This window comes from Lactuca sativa, chromosome 5 (assembly GCF_002870075.4).
Source record: "Lactuca sativa cultivar Salinas chromosome 5, Lsat_Salinas_v11, whole genome shotgun sequence".
Lineage (NCBI taxonomy): Eukaryota > Viridiplantae > Streptophyta > Magnoliopsida > Asterales > Asteraceae > Lactuca > Lactuca sativa.
In genome coordinates, this window is record NC_056627.2 from 242353835 (window position 1) to 242371677 (window position 17843).

Sequence of the window (17843 nt, forward strand, 5' to 3'; positions counted from 1 at the left end):
TAGTAATTATTTGATTTGAAAATTTACACACTCATCTATTCTCTCTCTTTACGTAAGGATTTTATACATCCTTACATACAAGGTACTGTTTCAAGCAAAGAACTTTCACACTCCTCTTGATACATGGGTCGTGTTAGGATTTTATGCAAGATAACAAGTTTTTCGTTATCGTTGTTGTCTTGCCGTTGTCGTCGGAGTTAGCACCGACCACTACCTCGTCGGAGTTATATTTCTTAATTAACAAAATGGACCCGGATGTCTTTAAGTCTAGCTTTGCCACTGCGTATGTGGTGTCTCCTTGTTAAACGAGAAACTCATGCACAGAGCCATAATATAACCAAGTTTGACTAAAACGAACGTTTTTATAGAATTGTCTCAAACTTAAAGATAAATTGCTCCGGAGAAAATAAACACTTTGTCCATTATTTTCAACAATCATGTACATACAGTAAGTGACAAATGGGAAAAATTTTATAATCGCATGCAATTGCAGATTGCCGCTATAGAGGGGATGACCATCTTTCTGTTGTTAATAGTATGTACACTACTATGATGTATAAACATCAATATGCGTTTGCTTTTGTCTCACTTTGTCATTTTGATTATTGGTTGAAGACTAATTAGAAAATTCAAAAAGATAATTCGGAATTTTCTGTTCATCAAGGTCGGAGGCATGCAAATTGATTTCGTAATCAAATTGATATTTTATCCCGACGAACCCTTGCAGATGTGGACTATGCCACCAACACGGCCATAATAAAAAACATTATCCAAATTCTCAACTAATATTTAGTAGGATGTGACCTCTCTAACATTTTTAATAATTTTGTAATTTAGGGTTTTATTTATATTGTAAGTTTGCACTTAACTCTTATTGCAAAATAGTTTTTAATCAATCTTGTAATTTTGGACATTGTAAGATATTTGGTATTGGTGTAAATTTGAAAGTATTTATCTATTTAATAGTATAATTTGTTAAGAATAATATAGAAACTAGTTGTGAAACCTATGTATTAAAGAAATTAATTTAAAAAAAAAAAAGTTAAATATAAAAATCAAAATATTTGAGAACTTTGAATATATCAGAAAATAAGAAAAATAATGAATTATTATAATGGAAATGTTTTTTATTTTTTAAATTTAAACAAATAATTTTAATAAAGAAAGAAACCCAATGAGCTTTAATTTTGGGAATTTTGAAATTAAAAGGTAAGTTTATTAATTAAATTAATATCCATTTACTGCAATTATTAAATTAAAATATTATGTGGAATTTAATAAAATAAAAAAACTCATAAAATTACATTGGAAAAATTAATTCAAAATAACCACAAAATGACATTTGACAAATTAAATGAGAGTGTGACAAGTGGCAAAAAAAAAAAATTTATTTATTAAAGAGGATTGTAATTATATATTTTAAAATAAATTAATCTATATATAATATATAATAAGGATTGAGAGTTGACGGATTAAATTTGTAACATAGGATTATAAATGAACATATATATTTTTATTTTCGGATTAAATCGTAGAAATCTCTACAACATATTATCAAACTATTTCTACAAAACCTTTTAATAAAAGAAGCCTTTTTTTATAAACAACCAAAAAAAAAAAAAAAAAAAAAAAAAAAAGATAACCAATTTAATGTTCCACTGGTATGATTACAACCTCTATAGAAATACAACATGTCACCAACGACTTACTTGCAACCTTCGTATCCATTTGATGCCCATTAATTATCCTTAGTTCGGTTCAAGTATATTTATTCAGAGGCGATCTAAAATATAAAACTACGTGGTTCAATATTTAAATGATCGGTTCAAGTATATTTGTTCGGAGGCGATTCTATAACATAAACTATGTGGTTCAATATTTAAATGAAACTAATAGTAAATGAAAAAAAAAATCAAAAAATACTGATTGTGGTTCCTGTAATTGCGGTTTTTTCAAGTTTAGTCGTATATTTGTCCTATATGAAGAGGGAGAAGAAACAACGTGGTGAAAACCCTTTTTTTTCTTTTTATTATTATTATTATTATTATTATTATTATTATTATTATTATTATTATTATTATTATCTGTAACTTATATTAGGCTAATTTTTATTAGATTATATTATAAATAAATTAAGTATTTGACCTATTAAAATATAAAATATGGGCTTTAGAAATTTTGATTTATACCTATTTTTTTGCCCAAAGCATTAAAATTGTTTAAAACACTTCCATTCAAATATTTAAGATAAGTCATAATTTTATTCTAATAAATGAATAATATTAATTTTTTTTTACCAAGTGTCACTTTAATACAACTTCTCGTTAATATTATGTCATGTGTCATGTAGATATATTAGACAATTTATTTCAAAATTTCAAATTTACATTTTCTAATTATATGTTAAATTTGAAGTTATAATTACTTTAAAATTTTGATATATCTCTTAATTAATAATTTATTTAAAATGATTTGTTTAAAATAATTGATTAATAATTATAAATTCTTATTATGAAAATTTAATTAATTTTATAACTCGTGGTTCCCACGGGTTATAAACTAGTTATATATAAACTTGTCCATGTGTTTGCATTGGTGGAGCTAGATGGGGCGTCGAGAGTACTACAGTACCCCCAAAAAATTGTTTTATATATATAACAAATATTATTTATAAACATGTTTCATGTTATTGTATCCCCATCTAAAGAGATTATAACATCTTTTTTAATGTCCGATATTAGATAACTACATATAATATATTGATAATGTTTGTATCCCCATATTAAATTCCTTATTCCACCACATCATCATTTCACTTTTTACCTTTTTATGCAATCTAAACAAATTATACAATACAACCACATTTCTTCCACTTTGTCATATACGTTTGGAAAAATATGATTTTTTTTTTTTTTTTTTGCATGAATGAGCATATTTGCCAGGCTCTTGTTACATATAGCCTAATGGTGTGGTTAATGGCACCATTGCAAGGGGTTTTACCAAACATTTGCAGGCATTTCCATTAGGCATACACATAGGGCCATATTATAGGGTAGGACAATATGGATGGAGGTCCAGGCCTTCAAATTTCTGAGCTTATTTTTTATGTATCTATTTATATTATTTAAAAAAAAAAAAAAAAAATTGGTAGTAAGTCATCGTAGACAGTGGCAAAAAATTGCCTTATTTTTTTATTTTGTTTGGGGCATTAAATCATCTTGAATCGACCCTGGCATACATGTACCTCAAGTCAAGCCTCGGTACATTTCCACCAACATGGATATTAAGGTGTTGTTTTTTTTTTAAGCAAAAATTCATAAAGTCTGCAGATCATCTCTGCAATCCTCTGCGGTAGATATTAAAAAATTAAAATAAACTGATTTTATAATCCGAAAATAGTTTTTTTAATACCGAAAATTTAATAATGTATGACATTTCGGCAATAATTTATGATATTTCAGTAAAAAATAATGATGTTTTAACAAAAAAATAAAGATATTTTAGCATAAAATAATGATATTTCATCAACAACTTATTATTATTCAATATAAAAAAAATCAACAAGAATAAACAAAAAAAACGAAAAAAAAATATGAAATAAGATTTCAGCAATATATAGTCAATATTTTAGCAAGAAAAAGTGAAAAAGAAGAGATTGGAAGAGGTAGGAAGAGGCAAAACAAGTGATACACTAAGAAGAATACGCGCAGAGGTTTTTAAATCCGAAGACTTCTAAAAAAACAAACAGTTGTGAGATGAAAAGTGTTGCGCGTGTGTTGCGTCACACAACAATAAGAGGTCTGAAGAGGTTTTTTTTTCCAAAAAACAAACAGCACCTAACCCAATCTTCAAGCATACAACGTATCTTTTGACATCCTCATTTTGACGATCATAAAAGACCAGTTTACGCTTGTTTTAAAATCAGAGTTTTAATTTACAAATGCAAAATTTGTCCCATAAAATATTTTCAAATGGATGTTTTTCATTGATTTATTAAAAACTCGGGATGTCATAACTAATACAAGAAACATAAGTATAAACCAAGACTTACAATATCTTAATATAGTCTAAAGTTCCTCAAATCTTTCATGTATCATCATTATTGTTTCCTGTAATACAAAGATGCTGACTGGGTCAGATTGGGAAACCTGGTGAGATACATAGGGTTTTCAACCCTTAATATTATAAATTTTTAATTATATAACTATCAGCATTTAAATAACTCAATTACCCTATTTCCCATCACTCTCACTAACTAATCCTATTATGATGATCTTGAGGGATCTTTCCTAAAGGATCTTTATCAGCGGACAACTATAATTCCTATGTGATTAGGCACGATGGTAGAATAATACTCGCGACAACACGATAGTAAATTAGTACTTTTTGTATAATCACGATAGGCATGGCAGTACAAAGTACTTGGATTTGGCATATCAGTACAAAAGTACTTGGGTTTAGCACGACTAACAAAACTACTTGTCACACCTCCAAACCAGAACGGCGGAATCGTTCGAGGGCGGATGACTTCATGTAGTATCGTAACAGTTGAATACATAGTAAAGAAAGTAAACACAACCATCATATATATAATTTAAAAGTTACATTGTTGAATGATACTCGTTTCAAAAACAAATTACAATATGATGACAAAATGAGTTTTAAAACTGACGCCTTAGCATCACTTCTCCAAAAGCTGAAGTTTACCTGTATTACTGAATCCCTGAGAAATACAAGTAGATTTGAAAGAGTAGATCAGCATTTAAGCTAGCGAATTCATAAGTATTTAATGTCAATGTTTGTATAAATTTGAATGAAATTGTTTTTAGATGTTTGAAAACTCCTAGAAAATCTCATATTTCCTACTAGTATAAAAGTAGTCTTCTACCAAGACTCGACTGTTTTAAATGTTTGCCTTTAGAAATCTAATATTTGTCCATAAGTGTGTGGTAGTTTAAAAGTTCCAAAACTGAAATGCAATAGTGTTTTTCATGCCTAGAATAGTAGATTTATGTATGTATAAAATCGCTAAGGCATTTGATAACCCCGTAAATCAACGTGTTCTTAATACTCCATGTGAGATTTACAACCATGTTATTGACCCAGACTGCCTGTAACAACGTTCTTCAGTCGTCGGAATGTTATGACGTTTGTCACCCCAGACCTGTCGGTCTAACTGTAGCTAACAGTTTAGGTGCGGGATTGTCAATCCCGTATAGATCTATATACAAGTATCACGCTCTCCCTACAAGAGATTATGGTATATAATACAGGACTTTAACTGCATACTTGAAAGTACGTGAAGTTCAATGTCTCACAAAACTTAGTATTAAATAGATTTACGTATGAAAAGTCCATTTTTTCTTGTATATGAAAGTATTTCCTTGATATAGTACTTGTAGTATGTAAATTTCATGAATATCTAGTGAACTATACCTATTATAGTTTTTCCAAATATGTGATTCGTTTGTATGATAAACCCTAGTGCAATATCAACTTTGTATGCAAGTATAACATTTGTAATAATATTATTGAACATTCATACTCAAAATATAAATAAAGTGTTTGATATTTATATAACAACATGTTCTATTCCAAAAGGACAAAGTATTATCGTGATATGTTGTATGAGAATGTTTTCGTATGATAGTTATAAATCACATATGATTGATTATAACAAAAAGTATAGAAAAAGATTTATGTTATTTACACGAGGATAATCGTGTGTTTACTTGTATTTCCCCCTTAAAGTGTATAAAAGCATTTACAAAGCATTTGAAAATTGTAGTTATAGGGGTATGAACTCACTTGACAGGTTGAAGAAAGTAAGACGAAAACCGAGTAGAACTTTGACAGGAGAAAGCGGAGTTCTCGGGATTCTCGGGAATCTCGGGAGTGTAAAACCTTCCTTCGGAACTTGGATGTGAAGACCGGGGCTTCGGGATATTTCTTGCATGCAAAATGGAGTAAAAACGAAAGAGAAGGAGAGAAAATGAGCACTAATGCCCGGAACCCTCGCATCCCTTTTATAGGGGCTGGAAACCCTCGGTACGCGGGGCATACCGGACGTCATGCATGACTGCATCCTCGTCTGCCGGATTTCGGATGGGACGGGGCGTAGAGGACCGACGTGGATGATCCGAAGCCTAGCACTCGAGTACGCTGGGCGTACGAGGGTATGCTGGGCGTAGATTCTCATTTTGTGCACCTCGAACTTGTAAAATCCGTAACTTTTGCATACAAGCTCCGATTTGACGTTCTTTATATGCACGCGTAGGTGAAAATATACTCTACAATTTTCATTTAGAATTCGTTGGCTAGTTTTGAATTTATTTTTAATTATATAATTTTAATAGGCCGGGACACGAAAAGTCTGTTTAAAATCCATAACTTCTTCAGCCGATGTCCGTTTCTGTCAGACTTTTTACCGTTGCACCACTATTGTTGAGATCTTCGATTCTCATTTAGGTTGTTTTGGCTAGAAATCGCTCGATCTCTATTTCGAGTTTTTAGTTGTCTACCGCTATCCCGAAACTTCAAAAAATCATTACTTCCTCATACGAAGTCAGATTTGGGCGTTCTTTTTATGTATGTTCACGGTTTAATGATATCTACAACTTTTATTTAGACACCTAAGGCTAATAAGTATTTTATTGAAATTTCTCATTTTACGTTTAACCGTATTGACGGTTTTTGTTGTGAATCTTAGGTTGGTCATAACTTCTTCGTTATAACTCGGATTTTAGTGTTCTTTATATTTCTGAAACCCTTGACACGATATCTACCATTTATGAAATCCAGTAGATGACTTTTGAACATTTTATTTTTGACAATAATATCATTATATCAAAAGAGGTTACAATTCTTGACTTTTTAGGTCATTACATTGATTCGAAATATCGGGTTATCACACTACTTGGGTTTAGCACAACAGTACAAAGGTACTTGGGTTTAGCACGACAGTACAAAGTACTTGAGACAGACACAACATACACGGCTTATTATTTCATACGACTCTCTCTCTCTCTCTCTCTCTCTCTCTCTCTCTCTTTCTCTCTCTCTCTCTCGCTAACCTATCACAACCACTATTTCACACAACCTCTCATTTATTATTTTGCATAGCCTTCTCAATACCCAGTCATATTATTAAGTATGTTAAACATACCAATAAATCAGTAGTAATCATATTTGTATAACTACATTAAACCAACAAAGATAATGCACATAGCAGCTAAGCACTTAGAATACTTATATCTATGCATAAGCTTGAAAGTAACTATGCACTCACTTTTTAAAGTGATAACTTAAAATTTGGGTAGAGCTTCACTTCTAGCAACTGACATTTCCTTTGACGTGACCTAGTGTCATTATCACTAAGTCTTAGTCTAATATTTTGTGCGACTAGTGTCATTATCACTAAGTCTAATGAATACTAATAGTTCTATCAAATAAGGATCAACCAAGCTCGACATTGGGGAGGCAAGACAATTTCGACATATAGTCTTTCTGAAATCCAATAACCAAGCCGACGTGACCATTCTAGACACCTCTCCCATAAGTAGATCAATCATTATATTATTGGATTAGTGTCTAAGCCCGTAACTATAATTGGTAAGTATTTGACCCAGTTGTGCATGGTCCTTTTGGGTTGCCTTCACCAAAGCAACTAGATAGGATGATTTATAAAGAGAGAAAGAGAGGTTATTATGGCTTATTAATATATTATATTAATAATATATTAAAGGAGAAATCATATTGTTTAATTAATATTAGACAGGAATTAATTAAGAATTAATTTCGTGGCTAAAAGACATTAATTAAATAAAGGGGACTAGAACTGACAATTGTGTGATAGTTGAATATTGGGCTAATGGACTCCATAGAAGTTGGAGTGGACGAAATCTATGGAGAAACCCATTAGATTTCGTTCAAGACCTCTAAGAAGGGAGTCCATGGGCTGCTTAGGGCCTAAGCAGTCAGATTAGGGTTTCCTAGTTCAAAACCCTAATAGCCTCACTATATAAGGAACCCCTAAGGCCCCAAAAACGTGTGGAAGTGTTCCCTAAGGGTTCTTAGTAGTTTTTGGTGCTCCTCCTCCCTCTCATAAGTCATTCTCTTGCTTGTGGTGTTTGTAAGCCATTAGAGGAGTGACATTTGTGACTATAAGCTCCAAGACAAGAAGATTCAAGCCATTCTTGTAAAGGTAATCATCTAGATCTGTTCTTATATGATGATTTCGAAATATGTATGCTAGATCTAGGTTTCTTAAGTCTTGGATGAATTACATGTACAATAGCGAAACCTAAAACCAAGCTTTATGGTTTGCATGAGCATATAGGATGTTCTTTTGTACAAAACCCATCAGTGGTATCAGAGCCTTGATTGGTTTTTATTGTATTGATGCCTTGTATGTTCATCTTGGTGTAAATCATTTTTCTGCCCTCTGCCCGACTTGCTGGACTCGGCGAGTCAGCCCAACTCGGCGAGTCCAGTTAGTGACTCGGCGAGTCGGGGAGTCAGACAGAGGGAAAATCAGGATTTCTTGCTCTTTTGCTAAATGATAATTACTAAAAACGTTTCTCATTAATAAAATCCAAATTTTATCAATATTTGGTGATTATCCTTACCAAAAAGAAGATAATTGTCAAAATTAAGATAATTACTTGTTTTATAAGATAAATATTAATTATTTGTAATTTTGTTTTGAATTATCTTGTAAGAAATTGAATTAAGTCAAATTAATTAGATAATTACCGATTATTTGATTGATTTAATTATTTGTAATTTGATCTAGATAGTTTTGAAAAATTTCAAAACTTGACCTCAAGTTTTGAAATATTAAATTCTAAGACCCTAGTTTTTGAAAAAGTTCAAAGTACACCCTTATGGTTTTATTAAATTAATTAAGTGTATAATTAAAAGAAAGTTAATAAATTCATAATGATATGGTTTATGTTTAATTAAATTAAAAATATAATTTATTAAATTAGACCACCTAGTATTTTAAAAGTGTAAAATACACCCTTATATTGTATAGAATTAAAAGTTTAATATTATATATATGTATAAGTAAAATGTCAGTCTTACCGTTAGTAGGCCTCATTCACGAAGCTGGTCTATAAGGGGTGTTTAAGGAAGCGGCCTGTAAAATGACCGTCATTTGGTATCCACTCTTACCCACCGTACTCTTGACTAGTGGAGGGTCGTTAGCCGAACGGGTAGGATAGGACACAACCTTTCATTATAAGTATAATGAAATACGAAGTAACTAAATGTTTTATAAATTCTCAAATCTTAGTTACTTTAGGGAAAATGTGGAGTTGGTGCTTTTCCATGAAATTACAATTTGTACCCTTGCTAAGACATTAGTAGAGCATTTGTGGTTAACCGGCACACTAATTGGGTTCTAAGCAAAGGTGGCAAAGGGTGACTTAATGTTTGTCATAGATCGATGGAGCGTATGTGGTTAACCATCACGTCGATTAGGTGACTGTAAAATTGAGGGCACCATGTATATTTGCATATGCGCATATGCGCGCCCTGCACTTCAAACACGTTGATCCATCAGTTAGCTGGCACGTGTCACTTGTCCGCTGGAGCAATGTAGTTAACTTCGCGCGCAAGCTACACGCGTGGCGCTGGGCGTGTCGATTTTCAGAATTTAGAAATTGTGTATCTCCTTCATACAAGCTTCGTTTTTGACGTTCTTTATATCCACGGAAAGCTCTCGACGAGATCTCCAACTTTTATTTAGACTCCGTCAGCTAGTTTTGATTTCATTTTATTTACACAGGCTTAGCCTAGTAAAGCCCATATAAAATACATATCTCTCACATCTGGCTTCTGTTTTTAATGGTTTTTATATTTTTGGAATCCTATTAACGTAACCTTCAATTCTTGTTTAGATTGTTTTGGCCAAAAATCAACCGATCTAAAACTCGATTTTTGTGTGCACACTGTTATGCTGAAATCTTAGAAAAATCATAACTTCCTCTATTGAAGTCAGATTCGGATGTTCCCTGTATGCACAAATTCGCTTTTTTCTAATACTACGAATTTCGTTTAGATCACTAGGGCCAATAAGTAACATATCTCCAACACACTATATACGACATATACTATAACTCGGTTAAGATTATTTATCGTAAACAATCTCTTATTTAAAAGTCATTATTATGGCTTATAATAACTTTATTTCCTAACTCGAATTTACGGGAGTTACATACCTCAAGCCTAGGTACTCCTTCACCGCCATAGATGCCCACTAAATCACATCATCCATTATGAATCTCTCCCTCACATGCCAACTTAACCCAGGTAATTTCCAAGATTTATCTCTCTTCCTCATACAAAGTTTAAAATTTTCACGTCCTTTACATGCCACAAGTAGGTAGTTTGGATTGGATAACAACTTTATTAATCATAATCAACAACAAATTGGAGGAAAACCTTTTGGTTAAATTAGAATATCTAATGAGACCGGTATGCTACTTGATCATAAATCTTTGGGTCAAAATTCGTGTTGTAGATTATGTTTATTGTAGAGAACAAAAAGTTTGTTGCGTTTATTGATCACTCAAGAGGGAGACTGGGAGAGTTGTAAATCTTTTAACATTGTAGATTGCTAGTGTTGTTGATATATCGGGGGTGTTTGGCTTAGCTTTTGAATGACCAAAAGTCCTTTTAGAAAAAGATCATAGGCAAAAGATGTTTGGCAAAAGACTTTTAAAAGCTACTTTTGGATTTTGCAAAGAAGGAAAATCAACTTTTTGTAAAAGTCAGGAAAACCTGGCTTTTTGTAACTTTTCCAAAAATATCTTTTAGCCTTTAAAAAGCTAAGTCAAACACTCCCATCATCTACATGAATCATGGTTTGATTAATAATAAATTTGGTTTACACTCCTGTCGATTCACTTGCATCCGTATTAATAAAGTAGGAAAATGAAAAGAAATTATTACACTAATGGGGACTAATTAAGGCAACATTTTCCTTGGTGATCTTATTTAAGGGGAAAATGATGTGATTATAAACGAGAGACAACTCAACTCAAAATGTACAAAACTGATTTCCTTTTTGTAACTTCCACCTATGCTTTGCTTCTTTCTAACTAAGATTACATATATAAAAAATAAGTGAGAGTAGAATAAACATGCAAGGACTTCACATCGTCTCCATGGATGTCATTCTTTTCTTTCTTCAATGTAACTTTATAGTTTCTACCCTCTTCCGCTTCTATATCATTCAATTGTATGTAAATTTTACAACATACATGGTGAAGAGGTTTTCTTGAGCATTATATATAGCATCCTATTTTGATTTGCTATTTGGGTTCCTCCACCTGTCTACTCTTCCATATGATCGGAGCTACCAACATCCACACTAAAAAAACAAAAAAGAAAAAATTAATTTGATAACTATAAAATTTCATTTTATGGATGTTTGAGATACTTACAGTAGACACAGACTGCTAGCCATTCATTTACTATTCTGACCCAAGTACTCGTCCAACCAACATCAATCGTCCACCTGTGAAATGGGCATTTTGGTAAATCAACATTTGTATTGGATTTAAGATGTTGAATAGTGAAAACTTACTTTTGCATGGTGTGATGAGAATTCCACCCGATTAATAACATTGCAAAATACATTGTTCCTGTTGCAAAAACAAAATGGAAGAATCCGAACCCATAAGGAACATCATCTTCCTCTTGTTTCTCCTCCTTTCGAAACTGCATGACATAATCTTCAAATGAATTTGTGTACAAAAAGAGTGAAGATTTATTGAGATAATGTTTTAGAATTATGTTTTACCTGAAAACATTTGGAATCAATGCCTGTTGAAAACGTAGCAATCACCATTGCAATTAGTGCAATAACAAAGCTCTGTAACAATCCAAAGATTTACAATGTTATCAACATAAGAAACAAGTTTGAAAATATAGTGGTTTTGTGAAGCTTACTATGATAGTTAGCCAATCTCTAGAGGCTCCAGAATTCCTGAGACATTTGTCATCCATTGGTTCACTGTAGACACCAAAAATTGGTTACATTTTGTAAAAAAAAAGGTCAAAAATGAAAAGAGAAAACTTTACCTTCTAATGGCAGACCAACAAAGGAACACAACATAGAGTCCCATAAAACCTGGAGTCAAGAAGCCAGCACTAACCTGTTTCAGAAAATTGAACAAAAAAAAAATTAGTTTTCAAATAGATGAGTAAAATGGTCATATGATCTTAAAAAACAAAGTGTTTGTTCATATAACATTTGTACAATACTTGATGAAAAGTAAAAGAAAAGAAATGAGATCATTACTTTGGGGTGAAGGGAGACACTTGTCATAAGTTGGAGGAGTACAAGTGTCCATGTGATGAAGAAAATATTAAGCAAGCAAGTGGGTTGTGGTGTGTACCAAATGTACATTAAAATGATCCCCAATATGCACACAACATATGCAGTAGTTGCAAGAAGCATCCAATGGATGTGGCTACAGAAAAACATCGTTATCATTACAACGCACTTTTATTTGTTTAGATTTAACCGTTTTTTCTAATAATATGTAAATTAACTAAAAGGCAATTACCATCTCTCGGCATATTTTTCGGATAGACAACATTCATTCAACCATGTAATGAAGCTGATAATACTAATTAGTTGGATTAGCAAAAAGACCCTGAAAAATGTCATAAACAATGACTCTTTAAGATTTGTTTTAGGAAGAAGGAGAGAGATTAAGATTTAAGGTAGGAGATTTAAATACCCTGCACCGAAATGTGCAATGTCCCCTGCGAAAGAAAAAAAATGTATCAGAATATTTCTTTATCTTTTATATTGTTTAATTATATTAGTTATTTAGTGAACAATACTAACCATATAACTGAATAATTTGTGTAGGAAGAAAGAAAGGCAGCATGATTAACGCGATCATGAGAACGATCTTGGCCGACCACCAGCTAGAATGCCACAATTCTTTTTGTCCATACAATTTTGAGGTGCCAGTAGTTGAAAGAAACATAGTGAAATAGAACATCTAATATATCATTAAGGTATTCTCAAAGGCTTCCAAGAAAACTTCATATCTTATTTATCTATTTGTTCCATTCTCTAAATAAATTAAAAAAAAAAAAAAAAAAAAAAAAAAAAAAAAAAAAAGTTGTTCACCACTTTGCCTAGGAGCATAATATAATAGGTCACTATGTTGTTGAAATTTGTCCGCTTAAGAAATTAGTCTATGTGATTCTAATAATTCGTCATTCTTTCTGGAAACCGATGATTTTTCTCTGGTTTTGGAGTTTTCCAAATATAAGCGTTTGTTGTATTTTTCGTTGACCAGGTTGTTCGAATATCTTTGAGACCATTTTCCCAACATAGGTGGTTGGCATAAAGGTTATGTTTGGCGTACTAACCGAAAAGATAACTGCTATATAAAAAACTAGCTGGTTGCTGAAAAGCTGGCCGATAAAAAAAACGTTCGGTAAAACTAGATGTTTAAAAAAGCTCGAAAAATAAGCTAGCTTTTAAGTTATATTTTGGTCTACCAAAATGACAACTTAAAAAATCTCAAAAAATAAACTAACTTATGAGTTAGTTTCCACTGAACAATTCGAACTATTGATCATTTTTGCAATTATACCATCTAGAGGCATATATTTTACTTTTTGCATATGACTAAAATAATGGTAGATAATTTTTTTCAAGGAAAGGATACGAAACATCCCAAGCTCACTCTCAGAACGCCTTCGGTGCCTAAACAATCGTCACCACCTTTGCAACTTTTCAATTCTACAAACAAATGAGATTACGAGACTTTATAATCGAGGCATGAAACAATTCAAATATATTCCAAGAAATAATAAAAATTGAATTATATATGATTCAATCTTACTGTTCATTTCAGTCAACGCAGTGGGCCCATAGTCACGAACAGCCCAAGCAAGCAAATTTGCTAACAGAAACATCACACTATAAACATATCTAGCCATCCATGGATTTGACCCATATAGGAACTGAGCTATCCAAGAACCCTTCAAAAGCTTCGCATATGGATTATTGTTATTGTTTGATGCATCCATCCCAGCTTCAAGTTTCGATATGGTCATATTTTGTGACATTTTTTAGAGAGAGCTAGTGGAATTTATTCCACCAGCTCTCTTCTCATCTGCAATCTGTAATTAAATCTGTTAATTTTATGAAGAAATGTAAAAAATGACAAATAAGTGGATTAGACTTTCAAGCTTTGAATTATGGTGTTTTTAACATGCACATGGTAAGGAATTATATAAGGCTGGTGGTTGGAATCAAATTGTACTTGGTGCACTTTATAATTCCTGAAACAGTGTTAATGTGCCTAGAGACTGGACACACCATGAGGTAATTATTGTATCATTATTTGATACATTTAACTATAGAAAATCTACAAAATTATAGTATTTTTGTACTTTTAATTTTTTTTTTTAATCAAAGCAGACACAATGGTTAACGTGACAATTATTTATCGTTTTTGTCACAATGTACAACATTCCATTAACTTTATTAGGAAAAAACACATACTTTCATAAACTCTCTAATGGTTAATATTTTTTTTTATTTTTTTAAATTTAACCTTTTTTGAACGGAATTTTTTTAAAAAATTAACTAATTGATCATTATATATTTTATAAATCTCATTCTTCAAGTTTGTTATTTTTAAACACACATCATATTTTTTTTTAAAAGAAATAGTACTTGAAAATAACATATATTTAAATAAAAATATTATAAGACGGAAAAAAAAAGATAACAAAGTTATTACATGTAGTCATAAAAAGAATAAAAATTTATATTACCAATTTAATATTTGGTATTAGAGCTTAAAATGAAATATTAAAGAATATTTAATAAAAGAAATTGATTATTCAAAACATAATAAAACCTTGAAGTTTAATTATAACCAAGGAGGAAAGGTAAATATTGTTGAATGATGAGGTTAACTAAAAAAAAACTTTTTTAAATTTACAAGTGATCATAGAATGTTCATTTAGAACGAAAACAACCTTTGAAAAAACCACCTGAATGGCTAAATCCTAATATAAATAACCTTATCGTGCTATTAAATAATATTTTGAAAATCGACCTAATTATACTAGTGAATATTGCTTTGTAAGCTTGTTATAATTGGTAGATTTTTTGAAATATAATATGTAATAATAATAAACAAACAAACCAAAATATATTGTTAATTTTCCATTTAACCGTTCATTAAACTACCTAAAAAACCATGCAACGTCGTTGTGGCACATGGGTTTGCCACCATTTCATTGATGGCGGAAGCTGCATGTAGATCTATGACTAATTAACTCATAGATAACCTGTGAATTAATCAATTGATCCACATAAAGTCAAGCGTGATTTTACACTGTAGATCTACACCTTTAACTATATAATAAAACTACAACCATATTTTATTTGTTTTGTTGCAGAATTTCCAAACCACTTTATGGTTGAAAACTATCGGGGTGTTGGTGTACCTATTTAGTCCCTTTTCTAAATATTATAAATATTTTATTGATGATTAAAATACTAACCACACAACGTGCTTATTTAAATTATGTGGTTTGTGATATGGGAGCAAGTAATTAAAACAAGAATGCTTGAAGATAAAGCTGAAAAGTCAACAAAGCCACTTTATGGTTTCCCACTTATTTTGGAAATAGAACATGATGTATCAAAAACGTTATGAGTGATGCAGCGATGTCAAACTTGGATGCCAAAATGTTTACAAAGACAACAACTATCAGTAAAGATGTGTGTCAGATGCTGTTATGATTTGACATTACATGCGTTTATTACCAATTTATTATTATTATTCTTATTATTACAAATGTTTAATAATCATAAAGCTATTCACCAAACAACTTTAATTTATTACCTCGCATGTTATTTATTTGTCTGTCACCGTTTTGTAACTTTGGTCGTAACATTTATATATATGGTCCCTTTTTCCTATTTTGCGGGTTTCCTTCCATTTTAATTTATAATGAAATCAATGAGACATAATTCCATATCGATTCAGTTATACGCCACATATATAAAATATTAAATGCTAAACTCAATGTTTAAATTATTGTCTGTATAAAAAGTTGATGGTATGAATTTAAGTTCACAATATTATTTATAAAATTATTTTTCTGTATTTAATGTGCCAAGTTAATTAATTAAACGCCTTACATTTTATCTTCCTAAATTGCTAAATGCAAATATTGACTCTTATTCATGGGGCCTATGACAATTACGTTCCTGTTTCTATTGAATCCCACACCAATAACAGACATTCCATAGCTTTCTATGCAATCTTCAACTCCCACTATGCTTGGATCTCTACATTCCAAGTTTTAAACCTACCTCTATAGATTCCTTGTGACCCAACCTCAAACATTTATCAATAATGTATTATTTTGTTAATGTTATTCTACAAAGTATTGGAGCTTTTTTTTTTTTTAATAAAAGTTGCAAGTTTTGTTTTCTTCTGCAAACTGTTAGGTTAAAAATGGTTTAGTAATTTACTATCATCATTACAAATTATTAATATTCATGGACTTTATCTAAAAAATTCTTTAATGTTGTATCACAAACTTTAAGTTAAATAAATTACTTTTTTTTCATCGTTACAAATAATTGATGTTTATTGATTTTACTCTTTTTACTATAATATTGATAACCTTAAATAATTATTAATAACTGGTATATATCAACTCGCTAACATCATAACATGTAAACTATAAAGTCTATGGTTAAAAGTTTTATGACAAAGTTATACAAGGATTTATACAATATATGCCTATGATAGGAATCGGTAGATATGTATGGACGAGAATAGTGCAGATATATATATGTTAATCTATTTTAAAGATAAAAGAACAAATTCCTTCTCATGTTGTTATATATTCGTTGTTTTATATTACAAGTAGGAGAAAATTAGGATCATATATATCTTCATGTTTTTCGGATTCCATGAATAAATAAATAACAAAATAGATGATAAGAACCGAATAAATCTCAAAATTTAATTAACTCATATATACGTGTGACGTGTCTGTGCAAGTTAATTCGTTGGTGACTCTAATTCCATATCTGATATTGTTGATTAAATTAAAACTTAAAAGCAACTACCACTATGATAAAAAGCCTTAAAAAAGCAAAAGAACAAGTATACAATTCTCGTTTGGATTTTGTAGAACGTAAAAACAAATAATAATAAAAAAATGTAGTTAGAATATGTCCGATAGCCACGATAAGTTTAATTCAAATGGACTCAAGAGTCAAAACTTGTTCTAAAATAACGCTAACTAATTCTCCTGATATCCAATGATAACTTGTACTGTACAAATTCTTAATGCACATAACAGAAATGGAGTATAATGCACAAATCAGATACAGGGAAACGGATTAACTAACAGGCAAATAAACACGCAAAAACATACACACATAGGTGTTATCACATTCATGAATCATGAATAATAACCGAAGAATGAATAACCATTAAGAAGAACGCAATGTATAAATGGATTGATCTATGGAGTTTCGATCTTAAAAACAACAAACAGATCCGGTTTGTGATTGTGATCGTGAATAGATGAATACACACATACATACATGCATTTCATCAGCAGTTTTATTAATTAGTTCAGAAGGAAAGTTAATGAATCAAACCTGAGCTGCTGTAAAAACGAGACGATGAATCAGGTTGACTAGTGGAATCAGTAACCACCGGAAGTTTTTCCGGCGAATGATGATGAGATGCAGTTTTTCTTCGGAATCACGAATCCAGAGGCCGGCAGTCTAGTAGAGACGAATTCTTTTTGAAATT

At 31.1% G+C, this 17843-nt stretch overlaps 1 protein-coding gene across 1 annotated transcript; it reads right to left on the minus strand.

Annotated features, from left to right (window-relative positions):
• Positions 1-10974: 10974 nt before the first annotated feature.
• LOC111897905 (uncharacterized) lies at positions 10975-17843 on the minus strand (the record flags this gene model as incomplete). Its single annotated transcript, XM_023893858.3, is given in 13 exon segments — positions 10975-11380; positions 11454-11527; positions 11597-11730; positions 11813-11884; positions 11962-12025; positions 12094-12167; positions 12314-12485; positions 12582-12671; positions 12759-12783; positions 12869-13028; positions 13707-13780; positions 13884-14163; positions 17687-17843. Coding segments are annotated over 12 exon segments (1224 nt in total). The 3' UTR covers positions 10975-11321.